This window comes from Bos mutus, chromosome 15 (genome assembly GCF_027580195.1).
Source record: "Bos mutus isolate GX-2022 chromosome 15, NWIPB_WYAK_1.1, whole genome shotgun sequence".
Lineage (NCBI taxonomy): Eukaryota > Metazoa > Chordata > Mammalia > Artiodactyla > Bovidae > Bos > Bos mutus.
The window spans coordinates 46390396-46406709 of NC_091631.1; the positions used below are offsets into that span (position 1 = coordinate 46390396).

Sequence of the window (16314 nt, forward strand, 5' to 3'; positions counted from 1 at the left end):
CATCTCGGTTGAGTGAACCAATGTATCATCTTCCCAGCTCCAAAGAACTTTGCTATCGGTCAGCACTGCACTATTCTGAAACTGTAAGGCACCACAGGCCCCTGAAATGCAAGTGGGGATTACCTTTCGGACCATCTGTACAAAGTCCTTGGAGTTCTGAGGTGACAGGCCTTGTAGTTGGCAGGTACATGCTTCCAGGGAAGATGCGTGAGCCACAATCAGGATGTTATTTCCTGGGGGCAAAAAAACAAGGACTGGAAAATCTGATTCTATAAAGACACATGTAAACCTTGTAAGTACCTAAGTCAAATTTTCCAGGGAGGGACAAACATTCTCAAGAAATAAGACAATCTGGCCAAGCAATATTTTGATGCTTTGTATTGTTAAGGCAGGCTGATGTCATTAAAAAAAAAAAACACTTTTAATCTTAAAGTAATTTGATGCACAGGTTACAAATATATATTTTACATATTATATACATGTGTGTATATTTTATATACACTGTGTACACATATTATGCAATATGTACCTATGTATACAGGTACACGCCAGGGAGGTCCCAAGTATTCTTCCCCCCACTTCTTCCCATAGCAACACCTTGCCTAACTAGAGTATACTATCAAGACTAGGAAATGAACACTGCTATGGTCCACATAGCTTTATTCAGATTTTACCAGGTTACCCAAGTCTATCACACGTGCAGCATTTTGTAACCACCACCGCAATCAAGATACAGTAGCGTTCTGAGTCTACAGGGCTCTCTGCTATTATCTCTAATGCAGTTTTCGATGCTGCTGCTTGTAGAACTGTGAGCACATGAGACTTTCTGGTTGACAGAACATGCTGGGTTTCTTTACAGGGGGAATGGGTGGTCCTACAGGGGTGGTGATGAAGTGAGGGGCTTACAAGTGGTAACTGAAATGTGGGGACCATCCACAGTACTGTTAACCAGGGCTCCCCACCGTTAATGTTCTGGTATATGTAAATCCAGCCTTTGCTCTATGAAGATGAATATCTTTAACTTTTTTGGGGGGGGGGGCTGGAAATGGGCAGACTCTTTTGTAACCTGCCCTCTTTACTAAAAATACTATAGTCTTACATATCTTTAAATACTGAGTTCAAGGACTATAAAATTCAGTAGCAGACTTGAGTTATAGAACACTGCTCTTGGTGGCAGCGATGATGGTAGGTGTGTTTGTATAGGTGTGTTCATGCTCCTGGATCAAATTACAGGCAAAACTGTGTTATGCTGAAGAATTTATGGAAATTATAATAGGGAACCTCCTTCTGAGAGTGCAAGATGTATTGCTGAGATACAAAATTCTGTTATTTCAAATAGCAACTAAGTCTGATGTATTTCCATGGAATATCTAGCATTCGAAGTACTCAGAATATGACAAATTTTACATGAAAGTATCTGCAAGAGGGTCTAGACATATTTTTCTTTCCTATTAAATGAGTTTGACAAAGCATGCTGAGCCATCCTGAATAGCTGACTAACCGTGATGAAGAAATGATCACAGATTCAAGTACGGAGTCCGAGGTAACACCTACCTTTACTTTTACATTCGCTTATGATTTCCTTTGTTACTTGGAAACTTCTACTGATATAGGTGTCATAGGATTCTGAAACCACTAATTTGCTGACTGGAATGTGAGGTCTGCAATAGAAAAATGAACCAAGGCATTGAAAACATTTTGCTCTCAAGACAAAGCAACTGATGTTACTCTCAGCTTTATTTCAAGACCTTTCGAAAGTTCCCATGTTTCTGTTTATCCTAGAAAGGATGGAGGCATAGGAAAGTGTATTTCTACTATGCACAAGTGGGGTTCGAATGTGCAGGATGCACAGAAATGAATGCCATGTGTGCGTGGGGTCGAAGTGACCAGCTGAAAAATGAAACATTCAGCGCAGGTTCCCCTTGCAGGATGGCCCAGAGCAGCTGAACTGCCTTTACTGGCAATCTGTCCTAGGTCACCCATGTAAGAGGAAGCAAAGCAGAGGTTAGATCTCTTTATTTATTTAAGTAATCGGAGATTTCCCAAGCCTCTGTAAGCTTACACACGATATATAAACAGTAACACGGTCTAAGTTTAAGGTGTACAAACTACTGATTTGATACATTTACACATTCAAAACAAAGAGGCACAAACTTAGTTATAAGACGAATACATTCTGGGGATCTCACGTCTGAGCTGACACCTCCATCATGTCACATAATTACCATTTTCTTTTTTATGGTGAGAACATTTACTCTCCTAGCAACTTTCAAGTATATAATACAGTATTGCTAACCACAGCCACAGTGCTGTACATCAGATCCCCAGAACCCTCCAACTGGTAACCCTAAGTCTGCACACCTTTGACCAGCCGCTCCCCGTGGTCATGTGGGATGTCTGTGGTGTCCATGCTGCTCTACTGTCTCTCTGAGTCTGGCTCTTTTAGGTTTCGCACATGTGGTATGTCCAACTCTTTCTGGGAGATCTTGTTTTCAGTTCCTTTGGACATACCCCAGGAGTGAGCTTGCTGGGTCATATGGAAGTTCTATTTTTGATTTTTTGTGGGCCCTCCATAGTGTTTTCCACTGGGGCTGTCCTAGCTGACACTGCCCCCGAAGTGTGCGAGGCTCCCTTCTCCCCATCTCCTCGCCCCCACTTACCATCTTGCCTTTTTTTTTTTTTTGATGATAGCTGTTCTAACAGGCGTGAGTGAGATCTCTCTGTGGTTTTGATTTGCATTTTTCCCAATGATTAGTGATGATGAATGTCTTTTCATGTACTTCTTGGCCATTTGTAGGTCTTCTCTGGGAAGAAATATCTATTCAGTTCCTCTGCCCACTTTTTAATCAGATTGTGTTTTAGCTATTGAGTTGCATCAATTGTTCACATATTTTGGATGTTAAGTATATGACGATATCAGGTATATGATCTGCAAGTACCTCCTCCTATTCTGTATCTTATCAGGTATGTATTTTACAGATATCGTCTCCTATCCTGTAGGTTGCCTTTTCATATTGTTGTTTCTTCTGCTTTATAGAAGGTTTTTAGTTTGATGTAGTCTTCCTTATTTTGTTTTTTATTACTTATGCTTTTGGTGTCATATCTAAAAAAATCATTGTCAAAGAGCTTTTCCCATGTTTTCTTCAGGTGTTTTATGGTTTCAGTTCTTTAAATTTTTAATCCATTTTGAGTTAATTTTTGAGAGTGGTGTAAGATAGGGGTCCAATTTCATTCTTCTGTATGTGGTTATCCAGTTTTCCCAACGTCACTTTTTAAAAAATGATTTACTTATTTTTGGCCCCCCTGGGTCTTTCTTGCCGTGTGCAGGCTTTTCCCTAGTTGCGGTGCGTGGGCTTCTCATTGCTGTGGCTTCTCTTGTTTCAGAGCACGGGCTCTAGGTGCACGGGCTTCAGCCGCTGTGACACGTGAGCTCAGCAGTAGTGGCGCCCAGGCTTAGCTGCTCCACGGTATGTGGGATGTTCCGGAGCAGGGATCAAAACCAACCTTCCCTGTGTTGGTGAATCTTTAACCACGGGGCCACCAGGGAAACCCCCAGCATCATTTATTGAAGTCTACCCTCTCTCCATTGAGTAGTCTTGGCTCCCTTGTCAAATATTTGAGGGTTATTTCTGGGCTCTCAGTTCTGTTCCATTGGTCAGTGTGTCTATTTTTATGGCAGTTACTATAGCTTTGTAGTATACCTTGAAATCATGAAGTGTGATGTCAGGTTTATTTTGGCTATTAACATCTATCGTGGTTCCATACAAATTTTAGGATTGTTTCTTCTATTTCTGTGAAAAATACCATTAGAATTTTGATAGGAATTATGTTTGATCTATCGATGGCTTTGGGAAGTATGGACATTTTAACAATATTATTTTTTATGATCAAAGAGTGTAGGACACACCTTTGTATCTTCTTCAGTTTTTACCTAAGTTTTGTAGTTTTGAGAGTACAGATCTTTCCACCTCCTTGGTTAAATTTATTCCTAAGTATTTTACTGTTTCTGGTGCTATGTGAATGGGTTTGTTTTATTTCTATTTCATATGGTCAAGGTTAGTGTATAAAAATACAGCTGACTTCTTTTTGTTGTTGTTGAAATTGTTAGTTGACTTTTTAAAATGTATTGTTTTAAAAATTTTATTGGCATATAGTTGATTTAGTTTTAGTTGAAGTGTACAGTGATTTAGGTATACATATATTTATTCCTTTTCAGAGTTTTTCTTACATATTATTACAGAATATTGAGTTCCCTGTGCTATACAGCAGGTCCTTTTTGGTTATCTATTTTATATATAATAGTGTATATACATTAATCCCAAGCTCCTAATTTATCCCTCCCTGCCCCCCTCCTCCAACTCCCTGTTTCTCATTTGGTAACCATAAGTTTGCTTTCAAAGTCTCTATTTCTGTTTTGTAAATAAGTTCATTTATATCATTAAAAAAATCAGATCCAAATATGAATGATATGATATCTTTTTTTGACTTAATTTGGGAGCTTCTATGGTGGCTCAGATGGTCAAGAATCCACCTGCAATGTAGGGGCACAGGTTTGATCCCTGGGTTGGGAAGATCCCCTGGAGAAGGGCATAGCAACAACCCACTCCAGTATTCTTGCCTGGGAAATCCCACGGACAGAGGAGTTTCACTTCATATGATAATCTCTAGGCCCATCCATGTTGCTGCAAATGGCATTATTTTGTTCTTTTTAAAGTGTCTGGCTTTACATTTAGGTCTTTGATACATTCTGAGTTTCCTTTTGTGCATCACTGACTTCCATATGTTGATTTTGTATCCTGCAACTTCACTGAATTTGTTGATTAGTTCTGACAGTTCTAGGATTTTGTATGTATAACATCACATCATCTGCAAACAGAGTTTTATTTCTTTCCAACTTGCATGCCTTTTTTTTTTTTTTCCTGTGTCTCTGTGAAGTCACTTAACCTTTCAGACTTCACCTCTTTATTTTTATTTTTTTTTTTTATTTTTTTATTATTTTTTAAATTTTATTTTTAAACTTTACATAATTGTATTAGTTTTGCCAAATATCAAAATGAATCCGCCACAGGTATACATGTGTTCCCCATCCTGAACCCTCCTCCCTCCTCCCTCCCCATACCATCCCCCTGGGTCATCCCAGTGCACTAGCCCCAAGCATCCAGTATCGTGCATCGAACCTGGACTGGCAGCTTGTTTCTTACATGATATTTTACATGTTTCAATGCCATTCTCCCAAATCCTCTCACCCTCTCCCTCTCCCACAGAGTCCATAAGACTGTTCTATACATCAGTGTCTCTTTTGCTGTCTCGTACACCAGGTTATTGTTACCATCTTTCTAAATTCCATATATATGCGATAGTATACTGTATTGGTGTTTTTCCTTCTGGCTTACTTCACTCTGTATAATAGGCTCCAGTTTCATCCACCTCATTAGAACTGATTCAAATGTATTCTTATTAATGGCTGAGTAATACTCCATTGTGTATATGTACCATAGCTTTCTTATCCATTCATCTGCTGATGGACATCTAGGTTGCTTCCATGTCCTGGCTATTATAAACAGTGCTGCGATGAACATTGGGGTACACGTGTCTCTTTCCCTTCTGGTTTCCTCAGTGTGTATACCCAGCAGTGGGATTGCAGGATCATAAGGCAGTTCTATTTCCAGTTTTTTACGGAATCTCCACACTGTTCTCCATAGTGGCTGTACTAGTTTGCATTCCCACCAACTGTGTAAGAGGGTTCCCTTTTCTCCACACCCTCTCCAGCATTTATTATTTGTAGACTTTTGGATTGCAGCCATTCTGACTGGTATGAAATGGTACCTCATAGTGGTTTTGATTTGCATTTCTCTGATAATGAGTGATGTTGAGTATCTTTTCATGTGTTTGTTAGCCATCTGTATGTCTTCTTTGGAGAAATGTCTATTTAGTTCTTTGGCCCATTTTTTGATTGGGTCATTTATTTTTCTGGAGTTGAGCTGTAGGAGTTGCTTGTATATTTTTGAGATTAGTTGTTTGTCAGTTGCTTCATTTACTATTATTTTTTCCCATTCTGAAGGCTGTCTTTTCACCTTGCTAATAGTTTTCTTTGATGTGCAGAAGCTTTTAAGGTTAATTAGGTCCCATTTGTTTATTTTTGCTTTTATTTCCAATATTCTGGGAGATGGGTCATAGAGGATCCTGCTGTGATGTATGTCAGAGAGTGTTTTGCCTATGTTCTCCTCTAGGAGTTTTATAGTTTCTGGTCTTACATTTAGATCTTTAATCTATTTTGAGTTTATTTTTGTGTATGGTGTTAGAAAGTGTTCTAGTTTCATTCTTTTACAAGTGGTTGACCAGAATTCCCAGCACCACTTGTTAAAGAGATTGTCTTTAATCCATTGTATATTCTTGCCTCCTTTGTCAAAGATAAGGTGTCCATATGTGCGTGGATTTATCTCTGGGCTTTCTATTTTGTTCCATTGATCTATATTTCTGTCTTTGTGCCAGTACCATACTGTCTTGATAACTGTGGCTTTGTAGTAGAGCCTGAAGTCAGGTAGGTTGATTCCTCCAGTTCCATTCTTCTTTCTCAAGATCGCTTTGGCTATTCAAGGTTTTTTGTATTTCCATACAAATTGTGAAATTATTTGTTCTAGCTCTGTGAAGAATACTGTTGGTAGCTTGATAGGGATTGCATTGAATCTATAAATTGCTTTGGGTAGTATACTCATTTTCACTATATTGATTCTTCCAATCCATGAACATGGTATATTTCTCCATCTATTAGCGTCCTCTTTGATTTCTTTCACCAGTGTTTTATAGTTTTCTATATATAGGTCTTTAGTTTCTTTAGGTAGATATATTCCTAAGTATTTTATTCTTTCCGTTGCAATGGTGAATGGAATTGTTTCCTTAATTTCTCTTTCTGTTTTCTCATTATTAGTGTATAGGAATGCAAGGGATTTCTGTGTGTTGATTTTATATCCTGCAACTTTACTATAGTCATTGACTAGTTCTAGTAATTTTCTGGTGGAGTCTTTAGGGTTTTCTATGTAGAGGATCATGTCATCTGCAAACAGTGAGAGTTTTACTTCTTCTTTTCCAATCTGGATTCCTTTTATTTCTTTTTCTGTTCTGATTGCTGTGGCCAAAACTTCCAAAACTATGTTGAATAGTAATGGTGAAAGTGGGCACCCTTGTCTTGTTCCTGTCTTTAGAGGAAATGCTTTCAATTTTTCACCATTGAGGATAATGTTTGCTGTGGGTTTGTCATATATAGCTTTATTATGTTGAGGTATGTTCCTTCTATTCCTGCTTTCTGGAGAGTTTTTATCATAAATGGATGTTGAATTTTGTCAAAGGCTTTCTCTGCATCTATTGAGATAATCATATGGTTTTTATTTTTCAATTTGTTAATGTGGTGTATTACATTGATTGATTTGCGGATATTGAAGAATCCTTGCATCCCTGGGATAAAGCCCACTTGGTCATGGTGTATGATCTTTTAATGTGTTGTTGGATTCTGATTGCTAGAATTTTGTTAAGGATTTTTGCATCTATGTTCATCAGTGATATTGGCCTATAGTTTTCTTTTTTTGTGGGATCTTTGTCAGGTTTTGGTATTAGGGTGATGGTGGCCTCATAGAATGAGTTTGGAAGTTTACCTTCCTCTGCAATTTTTTGGAAGAGTTTGAGCAGGATAGGTGTTAGCTCTTCTCTAAATTTTTGGTAGAATTCAGCTATGAAGCCGTCTGGACCTGGGCTTTTGTTTGCTGGAAGATTTTTGATTACAGTTTCAATTTTCATGCTTGTGATGGGTCTGTTAAGATTTTCTATTTCTTCCTGGTCGAGTTTTGGAAAGTTGTACTTTTCTAAGAATTTGTCCATTTCTTCCACGTTGTCCATTTTATTGGCATATAATTGTTGATAGTAGTCTCTTATGATCCTTTGTATTTCTGTGTTGTCTGTTGTGATCTCTCCATTTTCATTTCTAATTTTATTGATTTGATTTTTCTCCCTTTGTTTCTTGATGAGTCTGGCTAATGGTTTGTCAATTTTATTTATCCTTTCAAAGAACCAGCTTTTGGTTTTGTTGATTTTTGCTATGGTCTCTTTTGTTTCTTTTGCATTTATTTCTGCTCTAATTTTTAAGATTTCTTTCCTTCTACTAACCCTGGGGTTCTTCATTTCTTCCTTTTCTAGTTGCTTTAGGTGTAGAGTTAGGTTATTTATTTGAGTTTTTTCTTGTTTCTTGAGGTGTGCCTGTATTGCTATGAACTTTCCCCTTAGGACTGCTTTTACCGTGTCCCACAGGTTTCGGGTTGTTGTGTTTTCATTTTCATTCGTTTCTATGCAAATTTTGATTTCTTTTTTGATTTCTTCTGTGATTTGTTGGTTATTAAGCAGCGTGTTGTTCAGCCTCCATATGTTTGAATTTTTAATAGTTTTTCTCCTGTAATTGAGATCTCATCTTACTGCATTGTGGTCAGAAAAGATGCTTGGAATGATTTCTATTTTTTTGAATTTACCAAGGCTAGCTTTATGGCCCAGGATGTGATCTATCCTGGAGAAGGTTCCATGTGCGCTTGAGAAAAAGGTGAAATTCATTGTTTTGGGATGAAATGTCCTATAGATATCAATTAGGTCTAACTGGTCTATTGTATCATTTAAAGTTTGTGTTTCCTTGTTAATTTTCTGTTTAGTTGACCTATCCATAGGTGTGAGTGGGGTATTAAAGTCTCCCACTATTATTGTGTTATTGTTAATTTCCCCTTTCATACTTGTTAGCATTTGTCTTACATATTGTGGTGCTCCTATGTTGGGTGCATATATATTTATAATTGTTATATCTTCTTCTTGGATTGATCCTTTGATCATTATGTAGTGACCTTCTTTGTCTCTTTTCACAGCCTTTGTTTTAAAGTCTATTTTATCTGATATGAGTATTGCTACTCCTGCTTTCTTTTGGTCCCTATTTGCATGGAAAATCTTTTTCCATCCCTTCACTTTCAGTCTGTATGTGTCCCTTGTTTTGAGGTGGGTCTCTTGTAGACAACATATGTAGGGGTCTTGTTTTTGTATCCATTCAGCCAGTCTTTGTCTTTTGGTTGGGGCATTCAACCCATTTACGTTTAAGGTAATTACTGATAAGTATGATCCTGTTGCCATTTACTTTATTGTTTTGGGTTCGAATTTATACACTGTTTTTGTGTTTCCTGTCTAGAGAATATCCTTTAGTATTTGTTGGAGAGCTGGTTTGGTGGTGCAGAATTCTCTCAGCTTTTGCTTGTCTGAAAAGCTTTTGATTTCTCCTTCATACTTGAATGAGATCCTTGCTGGGTACAATAATCTGGGCTATAGGTTATTTTCTTTCATCATTTTAAGTATGTCTTGCCATTCCCTCCTGTAACTTGCATGCCTTTTATTTATCTTGCCTAACTGCTCTGGCTAGAACTTCCAGAACTAGGTTGAATAGCAGTGGTGAGAGTGGCCATCCTTGTCTTGTTCCTGATCTTAAAGGAAAGCTTTCAGTCTTTCACTGTTGAGTATGTTAGCTGTGGGCTTGCCATATATGGCTTTTATTATGTTTACATATGTTCCTTCTGTACCCAATCTGTTGAACATTTTTATCATGAAAAGATGGTATATTTTGTCAAATGCTTTTTCTCTATCTATTGAGATGATCATATAATTTTTATTCTACTCAGTGTGGTATATCATATTTATTGATTTTTACATACTGAACCATCCTTGCAGCCCAGGGATAAACCCCACTTGGTCATGGTATATGATCCTTTCTGATGTGCTGTTGGATTTGGTTTGCTACTGTTTTGTTGTTGAGTATTGACCAGTAGTTCTTTTTTCTTCCAGTATTCTTATCTGGTATCAGGGTAATGCTAGCCTCATAAAATGAGTTGGGAAGTTGTTAAGGATAGGTTTTAAAAACAGATGTTAGGTCCATTGGGTTTGTGAGCTAATAACCCTTAACCAATCTCTCCTTTTCTTTCTTAGTTTTAACAGAGACCACATACCTGGCCCTAGGAGAAGCCCAGAGAACATATAGAAACTGGGTTCTTCTCATCTTTGTTTGGGGTGAGTAGGCTATTGATGTAAATGATAGTTATGACATAATGTACATGGCATACAAAAGGACTTTCAAAGTAGGGCCCTCTGATCCTGGTGACCCTGAATGTCTTCAATCCCAGTCGCTTCTGTCTGCTTCCACCTTCCTTTACTATTTAGTTTTTTGGGCTATGAGATGTTTATCTTGTTTTTTTAAAGTACAACTATATGATATTTTCTGCTTCCTTGTCTTTTGTTGTTGGTATTTAGTGCATGGAGGAGCTAGTGTGTTCTTGAATTCTCATGGCATCTTCATCAGCAGGCATTGCTGCTGCTAAGATTTATTGAGAGGTTCCCATGTGTCAGCCTCTGTGCAAAGCACCTGTGTTCTTTGAACATATCCCATCTAGCAACACTTTTGCAAATTCTGAATTTATGGATGACAAAAAGGTTTGGAAAGGCTACAGATGACCTGTTTACATCATTAGAACTCTTAAGAGCAGGGACTTGAACCTGAGGCTGAACTCAATGCCTGTAAAGTTATCCTCCACCCTGGATGGCTTCTGACAGTGTCCTCAAGAGTGCCCTTCTGTGAACTTGAGTTTACTGTCTGGACAGAAGGGATTCTGTTCCATTTGAAACCCGCTCTCAGTTAAATAACATTCTCATAGCAAGCATCTCTCTCCTAGGAAACCACTTTCTGAATCTCATAACACCCTGGGGAATAGGGAGAAACATGACTTGCTAGGATGTGCCTTGCTGTTCAGAGGCAAAGTCTTTCTGCTCCTCCTTCCTCTTATCCAGTTCCATGACCGTTCACAGCACCTGGTCTCCCAGAAATGCCCCCAGCACTCTTGACAAAAGGCCTCTTTGTATGGCCCAGGAGTCACTGCAGGGGAAACCACACAGTAATGTATACAATTTGTATAAGTGAAGAGTTGGGAGATGCTGGGATCCAGTTCCTTTTGATCAGTTCTTGCCTTGAAGTTGAACCTGTGAATGGCTTCCCTGTTTGAATGGGTCCCGATGAGGATGGGACTGTCACAGCTTTCCCACTCCTGTCAGCAGCATGCTTCCAGCCACACCTGCAGGACCCACGTACTGTTCTCCAACCACCAACTAGACTGGAGCCCAGATCTCTGGGTACTCGGGTAGTATCCTTGGAACAGTATTCTTCCCGGTACACTCTCTACTCCCCAGCCTACTCTGGTCCAGGCTAGAAGATTAGGCTTCTGCCCTGAGTCCCACACCAAAGTATGACTTGTTGTTCCTCTAATATTTCAGATCCAAAGCTCCACACCCCTTTTCTGCTACCTCCCTGTCATCAGGGTCCTGTTCTAAAGCCCTATCCAACTGGTGTGCATTTCATTTTTTCTGTCTTCGTGCTTCCCACCCAGCTCCACTGGGGCAGCTTTCTATATTTAGATGGGTGTTGTTACCCGTGGATGAGGCTTGTATATTAGTTACCAGCCTGAATCCACCTTTCAGCATCTCCTCCCTCCTGTTCAAGGTGATATGAATCTAGAAGCCATGCCTGCTTGACTTACAATACTCTGGCTATTGGTCCTTGCCTCTCTGCCCACCACATTTCTTCAATCATTTGGGTACCACTACTTGCTTTAAAAGAATTGCTCACTTGACATAATTACTTTCAGAGGGAAATTGACTCTAGGGACTATGCCTCTCATGCTTGATGGGTGAATTTCACAACTAATTTATAGAATTAGATGCTTAACCTCACTCCCCTCCCCCAAACACAAAATGGTTACATTTTGATTTTCTGTAGAGGAAAAGAAAATCTGGAATGTGAACCATGTCCTCACCCTGGGGTTGGCATTCATCCTTCTGTTCATACTACTGATGGGGTATGTGTGAATAAGCTTGGGAAGAACTGTAGGATGCACTTAAGGGGGATGGACTGAAGACACGGCCTGAGAGGGGCTGGGTGGTACGTGAGGAAAGTCATTTCACCCATGTTGGCAGTAACCTGCTCTCTTTCCAGGGCATAGGGATGACGGCTATTGGCGTGGGGACAGTAATTTACTGCTGTTTCCCCAAGGAACAGGAAAATAGTGACCATAGTGTGGACAGGACAAAATGTGAATTATTTCAGCAGGGGATCTGATTGATTTAATCTTATTTCTGAGGAATTCTAATTCTACATATTTATTAATGAAGGGGGTTACCTGAGGTCTTTGTAGAGCCAAAAACGAGGATGGAAGAAAAGATAACCCTCTTAGACCTTAGCCAGAAACTGGCATTGCTTTGAGGTTTGGGTAAGTATTTAAAGTGAAAGGTCATGGGATGTCAGAAGGAAGAAAGCTCTGCTTTCTTAGTCAAGAATTGTTCCAGATTCTGTCTTAAGAACTATGAATTTAATTCCCCATGGTAATGGTGAGTATCTCTCCTTCCTCAAAGACATTTTACAAATGCTCGAGTGGATTTCTTTTTTCTTACACTCAACCTGAAACTCTACTTCAGACTGACAAGGTAATAACAACAACTAACAAAAATATATAAACCAAATATAGGGTGAGGAAAAGCCCATTGCTTCCTAAAAATAGTTAAAATATGGCTTGTTGTTATTGTTTAGTCACTAAGTCATGTAATAACACAAAAAGCCTTTTCTACTATGTCACTAAGAAGTGCTGAGTGGATTTCTGATGGTTAATGTACTTATGTTACAACCTATAAATATTTCTTCTCAATAACAGTCTAATGGAAAAAGCAAAGGACTACTATAAAGCTGATTACGCAGTGCTTGACACGAAGAAAATGATCAATAAAGGTAAGTTATTATTATTGTCAGATGTGTCCACTACATGGGTAACTTTCAGAGGTCACTGAGCTCTCTCATATATGGAAGTGGCTAGCTGCCATCCTGGGGTTACGGTGGTAATGAATAAAGATAATTCAAAGTACTTTGAAAAATTGAAAGTGACAATCCAAGTCAAGGCACAGCAATTTCCTTTATTCCCCAACAAACTTCTGAACTCCTTGATCGTTAGCTGCTGTGTGCTTCTGGCATTGCAAGTGGTTTTATTAGCCACTGAAATGGATGCAGTAAAATCGGAAAACCCTAGTGAACGTGTGTCAGAGGGAGACACACTCCATAGTAATGCCAGACACAAAGGAATGCTGATTCTCCAATTTTTTTTTTTTTTTTTTTAATTGTAGCTTGACTTCCACCAATATGGACAACCGTCTTTGAGCTACATCTGGTCCTTCACGCCCTTATCTGGCCTGGTGAAGAGTACTTCCACACTGACCTCAGGGAAACAGAGGTTTCAGAGAGTTACCTGTAGGTTGTATCAACACTTAGGTTGGCTGCGGCTAGCTCTGATGGAGGTATCCACGCAGGTAAGGTGTTCCCAGCAACCCATTTTGTCCATTCAAATAAGCCAGGCTCCACTCGGATCTTCAAGTGATTTTCCTGTTGTAAGCCTTAGAGATAAAATGAAGATGAACAAAGTATAAAAATTCTGATAAATCTTCCCTTTCCTGTCGGATGCTACGTATAGCTTAAAGATGGTAGAAGCATGCAGGTTCAGACAAGGGTTTTTCATCGCTGTAATCATAAACACGTGAGAATATTCTGGTGACACCTCCAGGATGTATGCGCACTCTGAATGGTGTCCAATTTTTTAAAAGACCATTATTTGTATAGTTTGTACAGCTCTGTGACTACTATAATTCTTCTTTCTAAAGTCAGTTCCAAGATGTTCTTATCAAGAAACTTCAGAAATTCTTTAGCATTCATTATAATAGCTTACATTATATTTGCATATCATATATTCATTTTCTCTACTAGAAAATCGAGTGTTGAATATTTGCCAATGCACAACTCCTGTGTTTTATGATAGTGTCATTGTTCTTGGAGTAGGAACTGGCTCTGTTTAACTCTTTGTATTGCATTTAGCACAGTTTTTCTGTGCAAATGGAACAGATAATGCATTTGAATACATAGATGCATTCTGGCTTAAAGTAAACAAATAGACGTCTCAAATATAGTGTAATTTCCTTGCTGGCTCATTTGTTGTTTGGTACAAGTAAACAGTCAAGGCTGTTTCTTCTAGTTTTTCTTTCAGTGAAATGAGAATAGAGATTCCTATAACACAGGCCTCTGGATTTTAGGGCAAAGGCTGAATATCTTTATATAACAATGGTGCTTTTGAAGTTACTCCAATCAAGTAAAACAAGGATGGTTCATATTTCCAGACACCTAGGAGAACTACTGCTGCTGAAAAGGAGAAGCAGACAGAGCAGAGTGGGAGGAGACAATTTGTTTTAGTGCCAAAAGAAAAAAAATCGTGCTCTGTAGGCTCTAAATCATTGCCAGACAACATTTTACAAGCCTGCAAATCACTGAAGAGAGCTTTAGATTTTCAAGAAAACAATATCTGTATATTCTCTTCATCTTGCTTCTGCTATCAGAGTATGATTTTGGGACTTTTGCAAAGTCATCTTCTGAAAGTATCATTGCTAAACATCTCAAATTCAAAACTTCCAATTGGCTGATGTTCGCCTGAATCCAGGGTAATCTATTATTAATGTCGGATTGTCTAGTGATGGAGGGATGGACTAGTTGACCTTCATCAAGTCTCACCTTTCAAGATGTTGTATGCAGTCTGGACGCAGCGCAGGGACGGGGAGCAATAGACGTGGTCGATGATGGTGTTACTCTCCAGTAAGGCTTCCCCTGCAAAGGAAACCAGAGAAGAATCAATCTGATAATTTACACAGCCTCAGCATGACTCTCAGTGTGGAAGAGAGGATGCCAGGCAGACCCTGCAAACCTCTCTTCTCAGGTGGGGGCTCACGTGGGGCCAGCAGTTTCAGTCTCATTTTCTTTTAATTGACTGGTTTTTGGCTGTGCTGGGTCTTTGTTGCTGCTTGGGCTTTTCTCTAGTTGCACTGTCAGGCTTCTAACTGCAGTGGCTTCTCTTGTGGAGCGTGGGCTCTAGGTTGCTTGGGCTTCAGCAGTTGCAGCATGTGGGCTTAGCTGCTCCACAGCCTGTGGGATCTTCCTGGATTAGGGTTGCACCTGTGTCTCCTGCGTTGGCAAGTGGAATCTTAACCAGTGAACCATCAGGGAAGTCCCAGTCTCATTTTCAACAAGTCTCCTGCCCAGTATTTCTATGGAAGATCAAGGGACACACCCCTTCTCGTCTTTCGCTGTCTCTCTGGTCCTTACAAGCAGTAACATGCCCATCTTTCTCTCCTGGATGAAGTGCAAACACCTTACCATGGTGGTCAAAGTCTTCCACAAACTTTTCTGTCTCCAGCTTGCCAGTCTCTGCTCACAATCGATGCTCTAGGAACAAGACGGCTTATTTCCTCCGTACTCTAGATGCTGCTTCTCGCGTCTATGACTCGATGGTGATCCTCCCACTGAGATGCCTTCCTGCCCTCCTGCTAACTTCTACTCTCTTCTGGGCTTATGTCTTCTTTGTGCTCCCGTAACATTTGGTACATAGTTGCATTCTTGAGTAAAGCACACTCTATGATATTCATCCACTTACAAGCCTCCCTGAGGGCGGGGACTCATGCTTAGATCCCTAATACCTGGTGTAGTGCCTTGCACAAGGTAAGTGATCAAACCATGTGTGTTAAATGACTGAGTGGGACGAGGCTGCTGGCTCTGCGTGGCGGGTAAGGACCAGACCTGCAAACAGCTGAGCATCCTGGAGACCGATTGGCCTCTATACTCTCAGCCACCCCTGGGTGCCTCCTCCTCACCCTCCCGCAAGAAGCTGACCTACCTGCCATGCTGAGCCTGACCCTGCGCCATCACTAGGCCACACACCCCTCCACAGGGATTCTACCTTGTTCACGTTGTTAAACCAACCCAGTGCCCTGAACCTAATGGTTACTTAATAAATCTCTTTTGAATTGAGTTAATGCAGTGTAGGAAAGCCATCAGCAGTGTCCTTGGCATATCTGCTGGAGCCAGTCTTTGGAAGAAGTAGCCAGAAAAGGCTATGTGGTCACTCTGGGACACTTACCCACGAGTCTGGCTTGCATACATCCAAACACCGTGATTGGAGCATCTTTCTCGTAATCCCGGAAACCGCCGCTCCGCTGAGGTAAGCTGTGAGGCATGTTTAGGTTGGTGCGTATGTAGCGGCCTGGAAAGAAATGTTAGACCAAGGCGACATGAGTTTCTTGTTTCCTTAGGACTTCTAGTGCTGATCCTGCTGGCCCCTCCACTTCCATTCCCTTTTGCCAAAGGGAAATGGAACTGAGCTCTCTAGAAAATACTGACAC

General features: G+C 40.0%; 1 protein-coding gene across 1 annotated transcript in view; it reads right to left on the minus strand.

The window, feature by feature from the left end:
- UBASH3B (ubiquitin associated and SH3 domain containing B) overlaps positions 1-16314 on the minus strand; it is a 157529-nt gene that overhangs the window by 5617 nt on the left and 135598 nt on the right. Inside the window, exons 9-13 of the mRNA XM_070384063.1 lie at positions 16053-16175; positions 14654-14746; positions 13347-13491; positions 1555-1661; positions 124-233 (exon numbers count right to left, since the gene is read on the minus strand). Coding sequence (XP_070240164.1) covers positions 124-233; positions 1555-1661; positions 13347-13491; positions 14654-14746; positions 16053-16175 — 578 coding nt within the window. The remainder of the gene's footprint in view (positions 1-123; positions 234-1554; positions 1662-13346; positions 13492-14653; positions 14747-16052; positions 16176-16314) is intronic.